Consider the following 19,700-nt stretch of genomic DNA (forward strand, 5'->3'; position numbering starts at 1 on the left):
GTAGGGAACCTATGGCTAGGGAGCCACATGTGGCTCTTTTGATGGTTGCATATGGCTCTGAGCTAAAATATGGAAACCGCTGGTGAGAGAGCCGAGTCCCGAATGCACCAATAGGAATGTCACATCGGCACGGTGGCATTGACTTTTTTTTTCCATTAGAGTCTTCTGCATCTATTCTCTCATTGATACCCATTGATATTCATTGATTAGCAACAGCGTAACAATGTTGCCAAAAGAATTCAAAGACTTTTGTACTTTAAAAGTAGTAAAATGACTAAAAAATAGCACATTTTCATGTATTTTGACTTTTAAATTGTGAGTATGGCTCTCAGGGAATAACATTTGAAAATAGTAATTGTTTATGGCTCTCTCTTTCAAAAAGGTTCCCAATCCCTGCAATAGGAGGACACGAGTAGAGAAGGTTTAGGAAAAAAATCAGGGCTTCTACAAACAGCGCTATTTCAGAAATAACTTGAAACTACACGAGGTTGAATATCAGTTTTTTTGTCGTTGTTTTTATTTATATTTTATTTTAGATTGAATTACTTCCACCTTGGGATTTTTAAAAATAGTTAAAAAAAATAGTGAAAAAAAACAACTGGGTCTATTTTGGCCCCTCGCCGCAAGTGTCACTGATTGACAGAGACTACTAATCCATTGCTGATTCTTCTCCTGGCCCTGCTAGTTGCCACAATACTCATCCTAGTGAAAGAGAACTGCTTCCTTTCCTGTCATGTTTTTATTCATTCATTCATTTTCTAAAGTACTTATCCCATACCTGTCAACCTGGGCCAATTCCTCCCCGTATTAATGATTGGAATTCCCCGTATATTTTATTTTAGATTGAATTACTTCCACCTTGGGATTTTTAAAAATAGTTAAAAAAAATAGTGGCGATTTCACTAATCTAGTGTTTCCCAACCACTGTGCTGCGGGAAATTGCAATGTCATACAATTTAATATTCAGAGAGAAAAATAAATATGAATATGACGAGACATCGCAGATTTTTTTCTGGAGAATTTTTTTTAAAAATTTATTTATTCATTCATTCATCTTCCATTCCACCCATCCTCGAAAGGGTTGCGGGGGTTGCTGGTGCCTAACCCAGCTAGACTGGTTGCCAGTCAGTCGTAGGGCACACACAGAGACAAACGACCATCTGCACTCCCAATCATACCGCCGCCTGCAGGAATCGAGCCCGCGTCTACCCGCAACAAAGTCAGGCGAGTGAACCTCTGCAGCACGATGCGGCTTATTTTCTTGCTCTTTAATTTTTTATTTTTTATATAATTTTTTAAAATTCATAAAAATTTGAAAATTAATGCTGAAACTCGCAAACGGAAGCAAATCCCCTGTCTTGTGCTTGCTATTAGGACTCAGCACTGAAGATTGTTTTTTTTTTTTAAAGTTCATAAAAATGTGAAAATCCACGCTGAAACTCGAAACCAGAAGGCACTCTTGCTATTAGGACTCAGCACTGAAGAATTAAAAAAAATAGAATTTTAATAGGGGTGACCCTACTTCGCGGATTTTCACTTTTCGCGGGGGGTCTGACCCCCCATTATCCGCGATAATCCAGGTATTACTGTATACAGTCTTGTTTAACTTAGAATTTGTTACAAAAGACAGGCTTTAATTTGTTACCATAAATCACACCTCATCAATTCGCCGGGCCAGGCTCTATTACCCGCGGGCCGGGTTGGGTCAGGCTGGATCTGGATCTGGCTGGACCTCTAATGCCCATGATTTATTTTATGACCAGTGCCCCCCTACTTTCTGTTGTGAACCCTGTAGAAGATGTTATTTTTTGTGTAGTCTCCAATGAACAGCTAGGCTGGCTTCTTCTATTTGCAAATTATTTTATTCTCTCAAGTGGACAGAAGAAGGTACAAACTTGACTCCAAGACAATAAAATGATACAAACTAAATCAAGTAAATTAGAAAATAAGGAATAATGTACAAATTAAAACAGACCGGGGTGGGTTCATCTCAGGAGTTTAAAAAAAATCTCTCCAGTCGGGCACCGAAGAAAAAAAGTAAAGTCTAAAAGAAAAGTTCCTCTCGTCCCTCACAAGACTCCATCCTTTATCCTGTTTCTTCCAATACACAACTTGGTTTTAGCAACTTAATGTTAACAAAAAGCTTGTCTGTGGCCAGCCTTCCCCAGACAAGGAGACTAGTTTGGGACCAAAGCTGTGATCCCCCTGCCTGTCTCGACAGTCAGGAACAAGGCCACCATTCCTTCCTTCGGCCATCTCTACCGAGATAATTGAATTAGCTATGTCCTGTCTCTAAACCAGGAGACAACTAAAAACCTACTTATTTAAAACAAGAATACATGTGATTATCTGTAATCCTTATAAAGCGTGATTTATTGATGGATGGGGGAATGGATGTGTTAAGATTCTCACACTACGTTTTTTCCAAACCGTGCATCGTAGAGAGTTGAATTTTTGTATGGTGGCAAGAAACGGCTGTCAGATCCTAATAGATGATTGAATTCCTTCACCTTCTCTAAGTGTGTAAACTCAAGCTTTGTTTTTGTTAAAGCTGAAAGCAGTTTTTATGTATGGATCGTTGTTTTTACATGATGTCCCTAAACGCACCGCGTGGCTGATTGGTCGGCGAGTTTCCAGGTGCGGGAAAACTGTCTTCTTTCCATGTTGACTATGCCTTGCGGTAGATATGTCCGTGGTCTCGTGTGGGCTTCATGTATAGCCTTGATTGGCCCTGATTTGTTTGCATTTCGAGGTATAGCTGTCTTTGGGCCTCCTGTGCTTTGTAAACAGGGCATGGATGCAGAGTTATGGGTGCAAGTTGATGGTCGTCGTTAACACAATTAACGATTGTAAATGTGCATTTAAAGTCTTGCTGCTGGTTGGTTTATTTGGGTAATTCGTGTTGGTGGTTATTGTTTCCAATGGCGTTGGGCTGACTGTGTGAGTGCTGCTGTCTTGGTTTTGGTAAGTAGTAAACTTCATTTTAACCTTAGCTCTCTCCAGAATATTCATGTTTTCCTCGTGCCCTGAGATTTGTTGGCCATCACTTTTCAGTATTCTCATGAAAGAGAATTCTATTTCTACATATTCCTCAAACTGATATTGTGTGCTACTTTGTTTTGGTATCCTACTGACGCTTTGGCTGGATTGAATTGAATTGCTGAATTGCTTCTCATATCATATTTGTACATTTTGCTTGATTGATTTGAAGTGCCGAACTTCTGGATCATACCTGTACATAATTGTATACAAATGTTCATTTCTCATCTAACCCATTTTTCAAAAGAGAATTTATTTTATAGCGCAACAACTGTCTTTTGGTTCTAAACAAGCAGGTGGGACCTCTGCTTATAAGAAATATTTCTCACCTCTCAACTATATAACAAGAAGCACCATCTATGGCTTTTCAGGATAATTGTGACTTGTTCAAATACAAATTATGCTGCTGTTACTGAATAAATTAGAATAGATTAGCCTTCATGGCTGCGCAGCGGATTAGTGGTTAGCGCGTCGGCTTCACAGTTCTTGGGTCCTGGGTTCAAATCCAGGTCGGTCCACCCATGTGGAGTTTGCAGGTTCTGCCTGGGCCTGAATTGGTTTTCTCCAGGTTAGAAAATCTAAATTGCCCCTAGGTATGAGTGTGAGCGTGAATGATTGTTTGTCTCCTCGTGGCCTGAGATTGTGTTAGAATTATTAGGTAATATTCTATATGTGTTGTAAGCATTTTTCAATAAGTAGTAAAGCTATAAATCAAGTCAAGGGATGGACTCTTTCCTGCGCAGTTCTCTTCTCAAGGGCAAGGGAAAAGAGACGGACACTTTTCCCAGCAGGACCAAATGAGACTGTTATGTCGGGGCTTCACCAGCAGATTTGAAAATACGGCTTTGTTGACATTCTAATACTGCTTTGTTGACATTATAATCCTGCTTGAATGCTTTGTTTTCCTTATAATGAAAATATTATGTACCATTGTTTTGGGGAGATGTCACACCATTTCATTTTGAGACTGTTGTTTTTCCAAACCAGAAGGTGTTATTGTACTGATTACATGAACATGTTTTTCGAATGTCGCGATTAAATACAATGATTCAGTTACTAGAATTTAGAATGCACTGGGGGCTAAGACGACGTCACAGCGCATTTTCCTTGCAAGTTGTAACCAGAAATGTTGAGAGATGTTTTTCCTTTTTTAATTAAATATTACTAATAATGATTTAAAAGGTTTGAATCATTATTCTAACAGATTGGTTGGCCATCAATTCAGGGTGTCCACTGCCTTGTGCCTGAAGTCAGTTGGGATAGGCTCCAGCACACCCTGCGACCCTAGTGAGGATACAGCGGTTCAGAAAACGGGGAAAAAAAGAATAACCTTCATTGTCAGATTATCATTAAGATATGTGATTGTGTTGCTCCCTTATGCATTTCACTGACCTAAAGCAGCTGCATCTTTGCTGCAACCAAACCTTTGGTCAATGCATAATCCATAACAGAGCTTTTGTTCAGTGTCACCAAGCATCCTCTAAAAATGGTGGGGGAGACATGTAAAATTAAAAGAGGCTTGATCTTATTTTAGATCAATGCCATTGCCAATTGCCAAGTGTGTTTGAAAATGAGTCATTCTAATTTCTGTAGGTAAGCCATTCCATAGTACTGAAGGACAACCAAAATACTGTGGACTTCTTGTTTTGCTTTTGGAGTCAACAAAGCACATGAAAAGGATATGTCACTCATGATGTCTCGCAAGGTACACTACTGGTTTGTGTGATATGTTGACAATATTTTTGGGTCATCCATGATGATGATCCTTTCAACACACAAAGAAAGCACATTCACAAAAAGCATAGAACACTACATAATGAAATGTTTTGCTGACATGCCAACAGGCATACATGTTTGTGTTGTTGTCATTAGTTCAAGGAATGTCCAACACTACATTTTAGAAAGCTTTATTTTGTGCTTTATTTCCACATAGTCTACATTTATTAAAATAATTACACAAAACAAGTATTTTAACATAAGTTAATTCAAAATTACAAAGCTTTTCAGTTCAAAATGGAACACCAAACAGATTTGATAAACATTCCATCCATAAGATAACAAGATGCACTGGTCATGAAAATAAGATATATATATATATATATATATATATATATATATATATATATATATATATATATATATATATATATATATATATATATATATATATATATATATATATATATATATATATGTCTGTCTGTCTGTCTGTCTGTCTGTCTGTCTGTCTGTCTGTCTGTCTGTCTGTCTGTCTGTCTGTCTGTCTGTCTGTCTGTCTGTCTGTCTGTCTGTCTGTCTGTCTGTCTGTCTGTCTGTCTGTCTGTCTGTCTGTCTGTCTGTCTGTCTGTCTGTCTGTCTGTCTGTCTGTCTGTCTGTCTGTCTGTCTGTCTGTCTGTCTGTCTGTCTGTCTGTCTGTCTGTCTGTCTGTCTGTCTGTCTGTCTGTCTGTCTGTCTGTCTGTCTGTCTGTCTGTCTGTCTGTCTGTCTGTCTGTCTGTCTGTCTGTCTGTCTGTCTGTCTGTCTGTCTGTCTGTCTGACAGACAGACAGACATACGTATATACATACATATTTCTCATTTTCATATATATATATATATAACCTCCTACAGATTGCGCGATCGAAACAAGACTGCAATGAATCTGCAACAAATGCGAGGCATAATCTGCCGAAATGCCGAGATGAGAGGAATCTTGCACTTCCAGTACAGACAGGTATTAAACAATTCAATATATGAACATTACAATAAACACCAGTCATAGGCTAAACATGAAATAAACATAGGTAGTATTGTGTTCTAAGGCACGGGTGGGCAAATATTCCACACAGGGCCGCAGTGGGTGCGGGTTTTATGTCGAACCCTTCCAGAGGACACATTTTCACAAATCTGGTGTCTACATGTGCAATCAGTGGATTGCAGCCAGGTACTTCTTGTTTCCGCAGAAACCTCATTGGTCAAACTTTCTGTGCTTGGTTGGTTGGAAAAAAAACCTGCACCCACAGTGGCACTTGAGGACCGGTTTGCCCACCCTTGTTCTAAGGCCTTCATGGAAGGTGAGCGTGCTACCTACTCCAGGCTCCTGAAGAAAAGTGTGATACTTTTGTGCTGAGTAACATGTACGTATATAGAGCTGATTAATCATTGGCATATTTAGTTTTTTTGTGCAAAATATATTCATTCATTCATTTTCTGAACCGCTTTACTCTCACTAGGGTTGCGGGGGGTGCTGGAACCTTTCCCAGCTGACTTCGGGCCAGAGGCGGGGGACACCCTGTATCGGTGGCCAGCCGATCGCAGGGCACGAAGAGACAGACAACCATTCACGCTCACACTCATACCTAGGGGGCAATTTAGAGTGTCCAATCAGCCTGCCATGCATGTTTTTTGAATGTGGGAGGAAACTGGAGTACCCGGAGAAAACCTACGCAGGCCCGGGTAGAACATGCATCCTCCAACCAGGTGGACCAACCTGGATTTGAAACCAGGACCCCAGAGCTCTGAGGCCGACGTGCTAACCACTCAAGTCGCCGGCCCGCCTTGCTAACCACTAAAGCCGCCAGGCAGCTTTGCAAAATTTATATTATATAGAAAACTGCAATAATGCATTCAACAATAACTATGTGTTATGTTTCCTCTTACAATACAAATGTTCCTAAGACTTGTCCATAAAGTGAAGGAAAGTGAATTCCACAAATATCAAAGATCAGAATTGTAGTACCATTCTATACGTTGTTTGCTTCACATTACTCAAAAACAAATCAAAAGTACCATGCATGCAAGAAACCGGAAGAATGAAAATCTTTTTGGCAGGGTACATTGTAGAGCATAAATTAACTCAGGCAGATTACATTCAAAGGTGGCAGGTGGGAGCAGGAACACATAAATTTGTGATGATAGATAGATGATTTTCACCTGTGCAAAACAACATAGGGTGTACATTTTTATAGTTTTAATTTGTTGGGCCAACACTAACTTGACTTACGTTGGCATGTCAAAAAAATTACACGTTCCAGTATCGCTTCAACTTCTGGCTACTAGAGGAAGATGAACTTGAGTCACGAACACAACACAGTGAACGGTGTAGGAAATGAAAGCATAAAGACAGCTTACCCATGAAACTGCACAATAATAACCCAATGATGAAACTGGAGCAACATTGTTGAAGGTCCCAGTTGTTTAAAAGATCTACTGATAATGAGCATTCTTCCCATTTTAGCAAAATAAGGACGAAAGAAAATTAGATGTGTTGGGCCTTTGTATGAAAGTTATAGAAACCTACAGTATATTCCTCATTTCATAATTTTATAGCTGACTGTTCATGGTGTCAATTTGATTTTAACTGCATAAAACATGATAATCTAAAAATAGCATTCTATTGACTTTTCTCATGAACAATTTATAGGTGTAAGTTAAAAAAAAGTGAGTGAGATGGGCCTGGGAGTCTTTTTGACTGGGATCATGAGTCATTCTACAAAAGTGGGAGATGATTTATCTTGTGACTCAACCCAGGATTGGGATAAAATGGGAGGTTGTCGCTAGATGTAAAATGCAACAGCAGTGAAAATCCACTCCCTATTCATGCTCTAACAGACACATTAGTAATTAATGTTTCAGACCATCTAAAACAGTTCACCACCAAAATGCCCTTTTTGATTTTGTCTCTTTCTTTATCTTTAAAATCATTAATTATATATGCATTAAATATGCTGGGGTTAGTCACCAAATACATGAGTGATGCTAAATATTCCTTCTTAGTGATTATATTCATCAAAAAAGTCAATTTTATTTGTACTTTATTATTACAATTGTCATTTCCCCTCGCCGTCAATAAATTCTATTACAGATCATCGATAAGAAAAGATAAACTATGCTAATGTGGGTATAGTAGGCAGGAAGACAACAATTCACAAGCCATAAAAATACAGCAGTATTGGTCCAGTGATGTCAAAAGGGATGTTGGAGGCTTTTTCTAAAAAAAAAAATAATAATAATAATAAAAGGAGCTGATATCTTGTTTGGTAAAAGGAAATGAGCTTAAAATAATTATGTCATTGCAAACAAAGAAATAGTTGCCAGCCATTGGTTTGGAGAGCAGAAAATTATCTCACCTGTCTAGCACTCTGGAGAGGGTGGCTGAGTAGAGTTAGACTTGTTTTTCTGCAAAAAAAGAGGATTCACTCACTCAGACTGTTGGAAAACACAATTGGGTTGAAAACTTTTTACTGTGACAACGAAATTTCCCGAATACGGGATGAATAAAGTTATCCAATCCAATCCAATCCAAAAGGTGCCTGAGCCATACAGTATGAGTATGTTTAAAATAGGATACATACGTACATTTGTACAGGGAAAACAGTTGACTAAACGAATCCATTAGAATCGGTTCACTAAAAAGATTTGTTCAAAAGAACCGTTCAAGAAAACAAAACAAAAATCCAGCGGGAAAAAAGTTTTGCCTCTTCCTCGCCTGAACAACTGGGTCTATTTTGGCCCCTCGCCGCAAGTGTCACTGATTGACAGAGACTACTAATCTATTGCTGATTCTTCTCCTGGCCCTGCTAGTTGCCACAATACTCATCCTAGTGAAAGAGAACTGCTTCCTTTCCTGTCATGTTTTTATTCATTCATTCATTTTCTAAAGTACTTATCCCATACCTGTCAACCTGGGCCAATTCCTCCCCGTATTAATGATTGGAATTCCCCGTATTAAGCAATAGAAAACCGTACAAATGCAACGCGGCACATATTTACTCACATCGGGTGCACGTAAAAGTGTTATTCGCGCCGCGTTGTCGTGACGCGACCGTGAATGTATTCGGACCCAAGCGCTATGACTCATAGCTGCTTAAACGAAACAGGAAATGATTTAATCATTTCCTGTTTCGTGTGAAAGGGGAATGCGTGTGCGCATATCATGCTTAAAGCATGATAATATTAGCAGTTGACGATGACGTTTTAGTCTGCTACCAGTGACCGAGACGATCCGGATTAGAGCCGAAATGCGTAAAACGAGATCCGTTTTACAAAAAACGTACTTAAAAAAATCCCGTACAAAAGTTGTTATACGGCGTACACAATTTGAAATGATCAAAAAACGTATAAAATACGGGAAAAACGTATAAGTTGAAGGAATATAAATAGTTAAGCTTAAAGATAGTTCATTAGATCTCCCTGCATTCCTGTGGTATGTTGAGTGTGTGCGGAGGTCACTGGACAGGATGTGGGGGTTGGAGTCAACTGTTTGGAGATGTGGGGGTTGGAATGGACTGTTTGCAGGAGCCAAGACAAGATAACAAAGAAGCAGTTGCTGGACAGGAAAAGTACAACTGGGCGGAACCGCGAGGAGCTTCAGCGTGAAATAAAGACCAATGGCCAGGAGGCCTTCGTTGTTGTGTCATTTGCATATTGTGGACTATAACTAAGTTCCTGGGCAACTCGGAGGAGAAGAACTACGACGACTGGTGGCAACAGAGACGCTGAAAAATGGACTGAGAGGAACCTGAACCACAGGCTTATGTCTTAGATTTGTGTGTTAGAAATAAATCCACCCGTGTGTGAAAATGTCGGCTTCCTGGTACCTTTCTATTGCAGAACGAGTGCGCAAATTGTTGGATGAGTGGCAGTCGGGTAAGGTTGCAAATTGGAGTCAGATTATTAACTTAACTTTAATATAATTATAGATTAAATTACCCCAACAATTCTGGTGATCCCCGACTGTGATGCAAGATTGAGTTAGCAGAGCCACAAGAATCTGGGATTCGGGTCTGGGACCCACGTTCACACCAGGTGACGACCTGATAAAGGAGCCACACGCGTCCGACCGTCTTTCCTCTTGGGTGCACAGTGAAACAAGGTAAGCAGATTCCTTTTCAAATTCTGCACATTGACAACGCTAAATTATAAGAGGAAGGAGGACCGGAACGTCTTAAAATGTAAGGGTGGACAGTAGGGTATAAAATCTGGGATTTACCTATGTAGAGTAGTCCATTAGTGGCTTAAAAGTGTAAGTGTGGATATTAGTAGGGTATAAAATCTGGGATTTACCTACTAAGAGTAGTTCCATTAGTAGGGTATAAAATCTGGGATTTACCTATGTAGAGTAGTCCATTAGTGGCTTAAAAAAATGATGGACAGTAGGGTATAAAATCTGGGATTTTACCTACTACAATAATGTGGAACTACTCGTGGTTCCGATACGGTTCGATATTAAGTTACATTTTAATGGAAAAATTAAAGCAATTTTAAAACAGGAGATGGACAGGAGAAAAAATTGCGCCATCTTGGGGAAAAAAGTAGTACACAATTTATAAAAAAGCAGTAGATACAAAGCAGTCCACAGGTCCAACAGGCTGCAGAACTGGAACAGTAGAGGGTGCTACCTCAGATCCCGTAATGCGGGTCCCCTGAGGACATACATTGCGCGGGGACAGGCCCAGACACATGTGGAGTAGCAAGGCCCAGGGGCTGTCAATGAATGATGCCGAGATGTTCCAGGTTGACAAACTCAGCCCTAGCAGCTTCTAGCCTATCCGAGTTGAGTCGTGGAGCCTTAGCATGGACGTGAGAACCCTCAGTCAGGAGGTTGGGTTTGACTCTATGCCTGGTTGTGGTGGCCGAGAAAGTGGGCTTCGTCAAACCGGGAAATTCTACACACAGCACTGAGCCACCTGGAACACCATTGGAATTACGTGAGGATGCTTTTCATTCACTATAGCTCAGCCTTCAACACTATAAAACCGGACATTCTGACTGACAAACTCTCCCACCTTGGACTATCCTCTTCCATCTGCTGCTGGATAAAGAACTTCTTAACCAACCGACCACAAACTGTTAGACTTGGTCCCCACCTCTCTTCCTCCATTACACTGAGCACTGGCTCCCCTCAAGGCTGTATACTAAGTCCTCTTCTGTACTCCCTGTACACATACGACTGTACACCAACCCACCAGTCTAACTCCATCATCAAATTTGCCGATGACACCACTGTGGTCAGACTCATCTCAGGAGGGGATGAGTCAGACTACAGAGATGAGGTCAACAATCTGTCTTCGTGGTGCTCGGTGAACAATCTCACACTAAACACCACGAAAACTAAAAAAATAATCCTGGACTTTTGCAAACACAGCACAGATCTGGCCCCACTCCTCATAAATGGAGTATGTTTAGACAGGGTCCAGTCCTTTAAATTCCTGGGGGTCCACGTCACAGATAAGCTCTCCTGGTGTACAAACACCACAGCAGTAGTGAATAAGGCCCAGCAACGACTCCATTTCCTCAGGGTACTCAGGAGGAACAACTTGGACACCAAGCTTCTGGTAACCTTCTATATTCAATTCAATTCAATTTTATTGGCGAAAGAAAAGCACAAGGCTAAGGGCCATGTAACGAAGATACAAGAAGTGTGTAAACAAAAACGCGGTGTTGTCACTGGTTCACGGCCAACACGAACCATAGAGAACTATAGAACCACTGGAGAGCATCCTGGCATACTGCATCACATTCTGGTATGCTGGAAGCACGGCAGCATACAAAAAGGCCATGCAGAAAGTGATTAACACTGCCCAGAAGATCGTCGGCTGCTCTCTGTCCTCACTGGAAGACATTGCCAGCCCTCGTTACCTCAGCAGAGCCAGGAACATCATCGGGGACCCATACCACCCTGGTCACAATCTGTTCCAGCTGCTGCCCTCCGGATGACGCTATAGCATACCTGTCAACCTCTGCCGATAACTGCCCTTATAAATGATTATTGATTCCTCTTACAAACCCCAAAAAACCTTACAAACACCATACGACTCGTACGGTGTTTGTAAGGTTTTTTGATTTTGGTTTTCAGAGGCGGGGGATACCCTGTATCGGTGGCCAGCCGATCACAGGGTGCAAGGAAACAGAAAATCATTCACACTCACTCATACCTAGGGGCAATTTAGAATATCCAATCAGCCTACCATCCATGTCTTTGGAATGTGGGAGGAAAGCGGAGTACCCGGAGAAAACCCACGCACGTCCGGTCAGAACATGCAAACGCCACACTGGTGACCCAACCTGGATTTGAACCCAGGACTCCTATTGTGAGGCCGGCGCGCTAGCCACTCATCCACCCCTTTACATATTTTAATTATATTTAGATATTAAACCATTGCAGTCTTCCTATGCCTGTCACTGTGATATTTAATCAATGCACTTCTTGATAATTGTACTTGTGTCCTTGTATTTTTGTATAGGCATGTAGTATGGTATGCATTAATAATAGGGGTGATCCTACTTCACGTTTTTTTTATTATCGCGGCCATGTCTGCGAAAAACGAGGGATTAGTGTACTGCTCAATGTAACCTCTCACTTCCCTTGGGAAAGACATACAAGTACAAGACAAGGCGATTCATGCCTCACGCCTCTCAGCATGCAACGCGCTAAGGCGTGTGCAATGCAAACCGTGAGTTTCAATGACCTTTGACGTAATGACTCGCTATTACTTGCCTCATTGCATTTAATGACACTAAACCATACAGCAGTGTCTCATCTATACATCGCATGACTTTATGTTTGTATAACTATAAATCTCCAACCAAATGATGACCCAAATCTAGTTCCTGCCATGTAATGCGTATGCATCATGATGTCAGATCAGGCTTACGATGCTAAGTCAACTAAACAGGCTGCAGTGTTGAAGAATTTCTGTCCAATCCAACAAGAGGAGACCTTTTCATCTGGTGTTTGACAAGTTTAATCAGTTGATTGCAGTCAGGTGCTGCTTGGTTTAGCAGAAACCTCTTTGGTAAACCTGTCTCTTCTGAATGAGTTGGAAACAAAACCAGCCCCCGAGGACTGGTTTGGAGACCCCAGAACTAAGTGATTCAAATTAACTCTTACCTTCAAGTGTAACTGAAAGTGCAAACTTTGGTCTGAGAGCCAGGGGTGTCTGAGAGACTCTGTAGCACTCATCCTCCAGTTTTTGCTCTTTACAAGTAAACGTGTGATGAAATCTTTGGCCTCTTCAGAAACATCAGTAAATTCCTCTTCCTCAAAGTTCCACTGACAGGCTAGAATATTGTTCAGTGTTTCATTGTCATCATCCCCAAGGAAAGGAGACAGGCCACTAAGTCTAAACAGAACAGGTGAGAAAGAAAGTGATGCATAATTAGGTAGTGCTATGTATATGTTCTCGCTGGCCTGTGGCCCTTTAGGGTTTGCTCGTGTGGATCAGGTGTCTTGTTTGTGTTGTCACTCAGATTGCGTGTGTGGTCACACTTGTGTTTTGCTTCCTTGTTTGCTTTTCAAAACAGATGTTCCTTTGTTCTGCAAGTTGCTGAAGACACCCTAAAGTTTTGCCTGGGGCTGATATCATGCAGTTGTTTTCGGGCCCCTGAAACATGCCCACTGATATTCAAATTAACGACCACTTTTGACTGCTGCAAAGAAGACAAGTGGGGGCCAGATATCAAAACGTGTGCCTCTCCCAATAAAGCCTTGGCTGACGTGTTTGAAACACCCTGAGTCTCAGTATGTTTCGGATGTCTTCGTCTGTCTTTCAAACCCTCCAGTACAGAACACGAGCATGCGATGTTGTAGGAACAAGGTCAAGAGACCACGCTAACAGTAGCCTGGTGGCGAGGAATTTCAAAAGAAAAGTCAAGTAGGCAAACTCACAGCATGTAAGTGATGACGCCAAGACTCCACATGTCTGTAGGGAATGAAACAAACTCATAATTGATGACTTCAGGGGCCAAAAATTCAGGCGTTCCAAAGTTGACCTTCAGCTTCTCTCGAGGTTTATATCTGTGGGATAAACATATTTAAACTTAGATAAAAAGTTGTGTGTATGTGTATTGGGGTGGGAAAGTGGGGATCAATTCACTCAAATAAGACTTTTACCTCCTGGCGAGACCAAAATCTATTATTTTTATCTTGTTTGTTGCCCTGCTGACACAAAGAATGTTCTCTGGCTGTAAAAGAATTAAACAGGAAATTAGAGACTTACTATATGGCGTCAAATATGAATATTATATCATGCATGAGCACATTCTTAGTATCTGATTGATGGTTAGACTTTATTTAAGCTCATCCATTTTTTTCAATGATGATGCAATAATTAAGAAATATTGCGCATGATATCACGTAGCATACTGATCACTCTCACCAAACCTTGTAAAGCCCTTTCATGATGTTATAACGGGCGGCTCGGTGGATGACTGGTTAGCGTGTCGGCCTCACAGTTCTGCGGCCCTGGGTTCAAATCCGTGTCGGTCCACCTGTGTGGAGTTTGCATCCCCGGTCCTGGATGGGTTTCCTCCGGGTACTCCGGTTTCCACCCACATTCCAAAGACATGCATGGCAGGCTGGTTGTACACTAAATTACCCTTAGGTATGAATGTGACCGTGAACGATTGTATCCTCGTGCCCTGGGTCGGCCACCGATTTAGGGTGTCCCCCCGCCTCTTGCCCAAAATGCCATGTTCTGTTGACATGTCTTTTCAGCAGCTGATTAAGCCAACGAGATGGGGCGAGATCAGCACACCTGCAGCTGATTGACACATCTGGTATTTAAGGACACCCGCCACAGCCGGCGGATTGTCGGAGTATTGCGTGCCTTGCCTTGCTTACCGCCCTGCTTGTCCAACACCTCGTTTTGACTTTTGTGTTTTCGTGCATTGAAAACTTTTTAGTCGCCGACTCCGTCGTGCTGTTTTGTTTGACCTTTTGATACTTGCGTTTTTGGTGTGCTCTTTTGTTTAATAAATTCTAGTTTTTGCGATTACCGACTCCTTAGTTCCTTCGTTGTTTTGAATCATCTTTAATCGGCTTGTCGATTCATAGCAGGAAAGTTAGCGAGGATAGGCTCCAGCACCCCCTGCAACCCCTGTGAGGATAAAGCGGTTCAAAAAATGAATGAATGAATGATGTTATTACATCCCCTTTTTCATTAATTCGTTCATTTTCTTAACCGCTTTATCTTCACTAGGGTCACGGGGTGTGCTGGAGCCTGTCCCAGCTGTCTTCGAGCCAAGAGCGGTGGACACCCTGAATCAGTGGACGGTCGATTGCAGGGCATGAGGAGATAGACAACCATTCACTCTCACACTCATACTTAGGGGCAATTTAGAGTGTCCAATCAGCCTACCATGCATTTTTTTTGGAATGTGGGAGGAAACTGGATTACCTGGAGAAAACCCACACAGGCCCGGGGAGAACATGCAAACTCCACACAGGTGGACCGACCTGGATTTGATCCCATGACCCTAGAGCTGTGAGGCCGCTTACCGCTGAACCCACTGGGCCGCGCTGTTATTATATCTCCTTCCTTCTTAAAGTGAGAAAAGACATGGCTTTATTGTGCAAAAATGTAAAATCTTTGCATTCATACACGCAAGATAGATTTGGCTACGTCTGAACGACAGGGACTCGGGTATCTTCCAGCCATATGTATTGTAAATTGCCACTACCGACTAGTATGAAAAGGATCCCAGTATTATGTTGCTTGCATGCATGCGACAATCAAGTATAGACAGACCATGCCCTTACACTTCTTGTGCATTAATATCTATATAGATAAATAGTTATATCGATCTTTTTTTCAGGCGTATAAAACCACAAATGTTTTTTTCATTTGTGCAAAAGAATAATTTGTTTTGTGAAAAATAAATTGTTTGGCTCCTTGAATCAACCCCTACTCAATTCGCCTCTTCCTCATTGAATTGTTCATTTCTTCTGCCGCCTCAAGAAATAATATTCATTCATTTCACTAATTAACATTCATTATTTGTATATGATTCACTGAGACACAGTAGTAATACTTAAATGAAAATGTGTGTCAGTGTTTGACAGAATTAATACAATAAGAGATATTTTTTAAATGAGGAATGAATCATTTCAAATTACCTTGAGGTCCAGGTGTAATATGTACATTCTGTGCATATATTGCAGTCCCTCACTAATTTGGCGAATAAACAGCACAGTGTCAAATTCGGTCAAGTTGCAGTTTTCATCAATGATGCGGTCAAACAGTTCACCCCCTTCAACACTATGGCAGATATGCAAAACAATCATACATACATACATTTTACCACGTGTGTAGAACAAGAAATTATTAATTTTACACATTCTTAAATGCTCTGCAACTTACTATTCCATGACAAGAATGATGTCATGACGGGACTCAAAGGCTGCATACAGTTGGATGAGGTTGCAGTGGTTGAGCTGGTTCATCACTTGGATCTCGTTCCTCACCACATCCTGGCAAACCAAAAACAAAGTACACACATCAACTAGTAAATATTGTAACAATGTTGGTATTTCACATTCAAGGTGTCTAAGGTATTTAGTAGTTGCAAAGAAAAGATATACCGTTTTTCTTTTCTTTCTTTCTTATTATTTAACAGTCCATGTGTTTAAATATACAATAACCCTTGTTAAAAGGATGCACTCTTAAAATCTCTCATAAAAATATTTGAAATGTATTTTCAATTGATTTTCATTATTATTGTTACTTATTGTTGCGTTAGCCACAATATACTGAACAGCCTGGATGGAAATGTGATCAGAGATCCTATCAGTGTTCCAGTAATGACAAAAAGCAAGCTGTTGCTTGTATGAAACTGTACTACTGTAACACATTCTTTTCATTTCTCAATGCCGTTGGAAGTACCCAGAACAGATCCATACACCAATTTCAAATGATTAACAAACATTGGTGATACTCCTAGCATATGTGTCATCTCATTTTCTGAACCGCTTAATCCTCATTAGGGTCGCAGAGGGGTGCAGGAGCCAATCCCAGCTGTCTCCAGGCCAGAGGCAGGGGACACCCTGAATCGGTGGTCAGCCGATCGCAGGGCACAAGGAGATGGACAACCATGCACACTCACACCCACCTCGGGGAAATTTAGAGTGTCCATTCAGCGTACCATGGATGTTTTTGGAATGTGGGAGGAAACCAGAGTACACGTAGGAAACCCACGCAGGGGAGAACAAGCAAACTCCACATAGGTGGATCGACCTGGATTTGAACCCAGGACCCCAGAGCTGTGAGGCCGACACGCTAACCACTTGCTCCCACCGGGCCGCCCGTAAAAATAAAATTATAAAACAGAATTTAAAACTACATTATCTGCAATAACTGCCCTAAAGTCTCAAAACATTACTAAATCTATTGGGAAATCTCTTATTTTACCACCTTTGTCATCCAATGTATGGTAAATGTGTTCAACATTACAGCGTCCCTAAAAGAATTGGACACAAAAAATGTTTTCTTGAGACTTCAATGAATGGTTAAAATATATTGTGTACTGTACCTTTTCTTTTTGACTTCTTGCCTTAATGATTTTTGCAGCCAATGTTAGGCCAGATGACTTCTCTATGCATTTGTGGACTTGGCCAAACCGTCCCCTGATGAAAGAAGACCATTTAATAGGGGCTCATTGGATGTTACCTGAATGACCAAGACACTTTCCTCCTAATTCCAAGACACATTTTGAAGTTGTAGTTTCAAGGGTGAATGTATTCCTCCAAGTATTAAAACAGACCTCAGTATAGTACACATTCAGCACATTTTTCATTCTTACTTTATAAATTACAGGCAGCTTGTTTAGAACCAAAAGACAATAATAACAATGTATACTATATATTATTGTATTTATTTTGGGAATTTGAGAAAGGTGGTTTTGTCTTAAATCTCCATTTTGAAAGGGAGAATTGAGCACTGGTCTGCAACATCACTGAATGACCAAGACTCCCTGAAGCACACAGGGACAATCAAAAACTATAGCTCATAAGGCATGCATCCATCAAGTCTTCCGTTTGAGCAATGGACTATAGAAGTCCAATTTATTTAATATGAAATAAAACTAAAATCATTATTAATTTTGAGACATGGCATATCTTACCCTCCTAGAACTTCATCTCTGTTGATGGAGTAGTAGGCAGTTATTTGATGAGGTTTGGGAGTCACTACGCGATGGTCAAAGGGTGCTGATGGAGGAGGACTGGAGTCTAAGGAAGAAAGAAATCATGCTGCTGATTGATAATCAAGCATGGGTTCATGACAATTCCATTCATCATATATATTTTTTTAACTGTTGTCAGTGATATAAAGTAAAATTACACTGTAGCTATTATCCCAAATGCCTTTTCACATTAGACCAAGCTAATAATAAAGGGTTATACAAGAACAAGTTAAGAATTCGCGGCTACTAATGTCGTTACATTTCGGAATATTCTTTGGTAAACACTACCACTCGTCATGAAGGGTGTTCTTTTTTCTTGCGCAAGGAAACCAAGGCTTTACTCATGTTCAGTAAAAGGCGACAATTATAGCACCCGTAAGAAGGACTGTACTACTTTGAGCTAGAATGTGGAGCGTTTAAGTTTGTTGGTGAACTACAGTTCCAACCAAACCACTTTCAGGTATAATTTTGGTCAAACAATGGTCAGATTGAAAAGCCCTAAAGCCCCAGTCCTAATGCGCTGAAAATTCTAAGAAAGCACATTCATCAAGGCATCCTCCATTATGTTAATGCCAATACATGTGTGTACTACTAAAATAGCACAATTTTCCTTTGCCAGTATGTGTAATAATGCTGTCCATTCATGGATTAATTGTTAGGTTTCTTTCTATTAGCTTTGATGGTTTACTGAATTGTCCTACTGGGATAAACTTTGCACTGGCTATTACAAAAATATATCTTGATCATATGCATTTTTGCTTTTGATACAAATGAGGAGATATTCCAAGTTCTGGTGCATCAACTGTTGCACACTATTTTGGCTACAATAACTTGCATGTTCAAAGAAATAGAAGTTGCGGGTAAAGATGTCACAATCTCATTAAATGATGTGATCTTCAGTTTTACTTTGTTTGATCCATAGTATGTTTGAACATGAAAACAAGAAAAGAGTTGACCTGCATTTGCTATAGTGTTGTAATGACACTTTATTTTATATTATGCTTCAAGAAATTTAGTGGATCACCACCTCCACAGCTGAGTGCTGGGCCTAAATTGACCATAAGACTTTAGTTTTGTAGTGATGCGTATTCTTGCATTGGAGTGCATAATTCACTTTCCATTAGCTAAAATCATAAGATGTTCATCAGATTTTTCTCCCTAATCAGATTTTGCTAACAAAGCTTTTTTAAAATTATTTTTATTTCAAATTGAGTGCTCTAGTTAGCTTCTTGACGAAGGTCGCTAAAAATTATGGGCCGAACAAAAATAATGTAAGCCTGCATGAGCGGAACCCCAAAGTAGTCATTGCTGATAGAAAGCAAAATCTGACAGAACCCCGCCATGGGGGAATGCAGGGGTGGTGTGATTAAATGTCTGCACCCTGGTCTAAAAAAGTCTTTCAGTCTGGCACGCCCTGGCGCCTTGTACCTCTTATTGCTCTGGTTTTGTTCCTTTTGCACGCTTGTTAAGGGTGTAAGGCAGGGGTGGGCAACCTAGGTATTCCACAAAGGGCCGCAGTCGGTGTGTGTTTTCATTCCAGCCCATAAAGAGGACACCTTTTCACCAATCTGGTGTTCTACAAGTACAATCAGTGGATTGCAGTCAGGTGCTTCTTGTTTTCTGCAGAAATCTCATTGGTCAAAGTGTCTGGGCTGGATTGGTTGGAACAAAAACCTGCACCCACAGCGGCCCTCGAAGACCGATTTGCCTACCCCTGGTGTCA

The 19,700-nt window shown here is 40.7% G+C and overlaps 1 protein-coding gene across 5 annotated transcripts in view; it reads right to left on the reverse strand.

Moving 5' to 3' along the window:
• Positions 1 to 8,145: 8,145 nt before the first annotated feature.
• The window catches only part of mylk4b (myosin light chain kinase family, member 4b), a 67,984-nt gene continuing 56,429 nt past the window's right edge, over positions 8,146 to 19,700 (reverse strand). For all 5 annotated transcript variants that reach the window (XM_077594597.1, XM_077594596.1, XM_077594599.1 and 2 more), the window contains 8 exons: positions 17,918 to 18,023; positions 17,327 to 17,420; positions 16,159 to 16,268; positions 15,915 to 16,056; positions 13,911 to 13,981; positions 13,686 to 13,814; positions 12,909 to 13,140; positions 8,146 to 8,194 (listed from right to left, as the gene is read on the reverse strand). In XM_077594597.1, coding sequence (XP_077450723.1) covers positions 8,150 to 8,194; positions 12,909 to 13,140; positions 13,686 to 13,814; positions 13,911 to 13,981; positions 15,915 to 16,056; positions 16,159 to 16,268; positions 17,327 to 17,420; positions 17,918 to 18,023 — 929 coding nt within the window. In that variant the 3' untranslated portion in view covers positions 8,146 to 8,149. The remainder of the gene's footprint in view (positions 8,195 to 12,908; positions 13,141 to 13,685; positions 13,815 to 13,910; positions 13,982 to 15,914; positions 16,057 to 16,158; positions 16,269 to 17,326; positions 17,421 to 17,917; positions 18,024 to 19,700) is intronic.

The sequence above is a fragment of the Stigmatopora argus genome, chromosome 24 (assembly GCF_051989625.1).
Source record: "Stigmatopora argus isolate UIUO_Sarg chromosome 24, RoL_Sarg_1.0, whole genome shotgun sequence".
NCBI classification, from domain to species: Eukaryota; Metazoa; Chordata; class Actinopteri; order Syngnathiformes; family Syngnathidae; genus Stigmatopora; species Stigmatopora argus.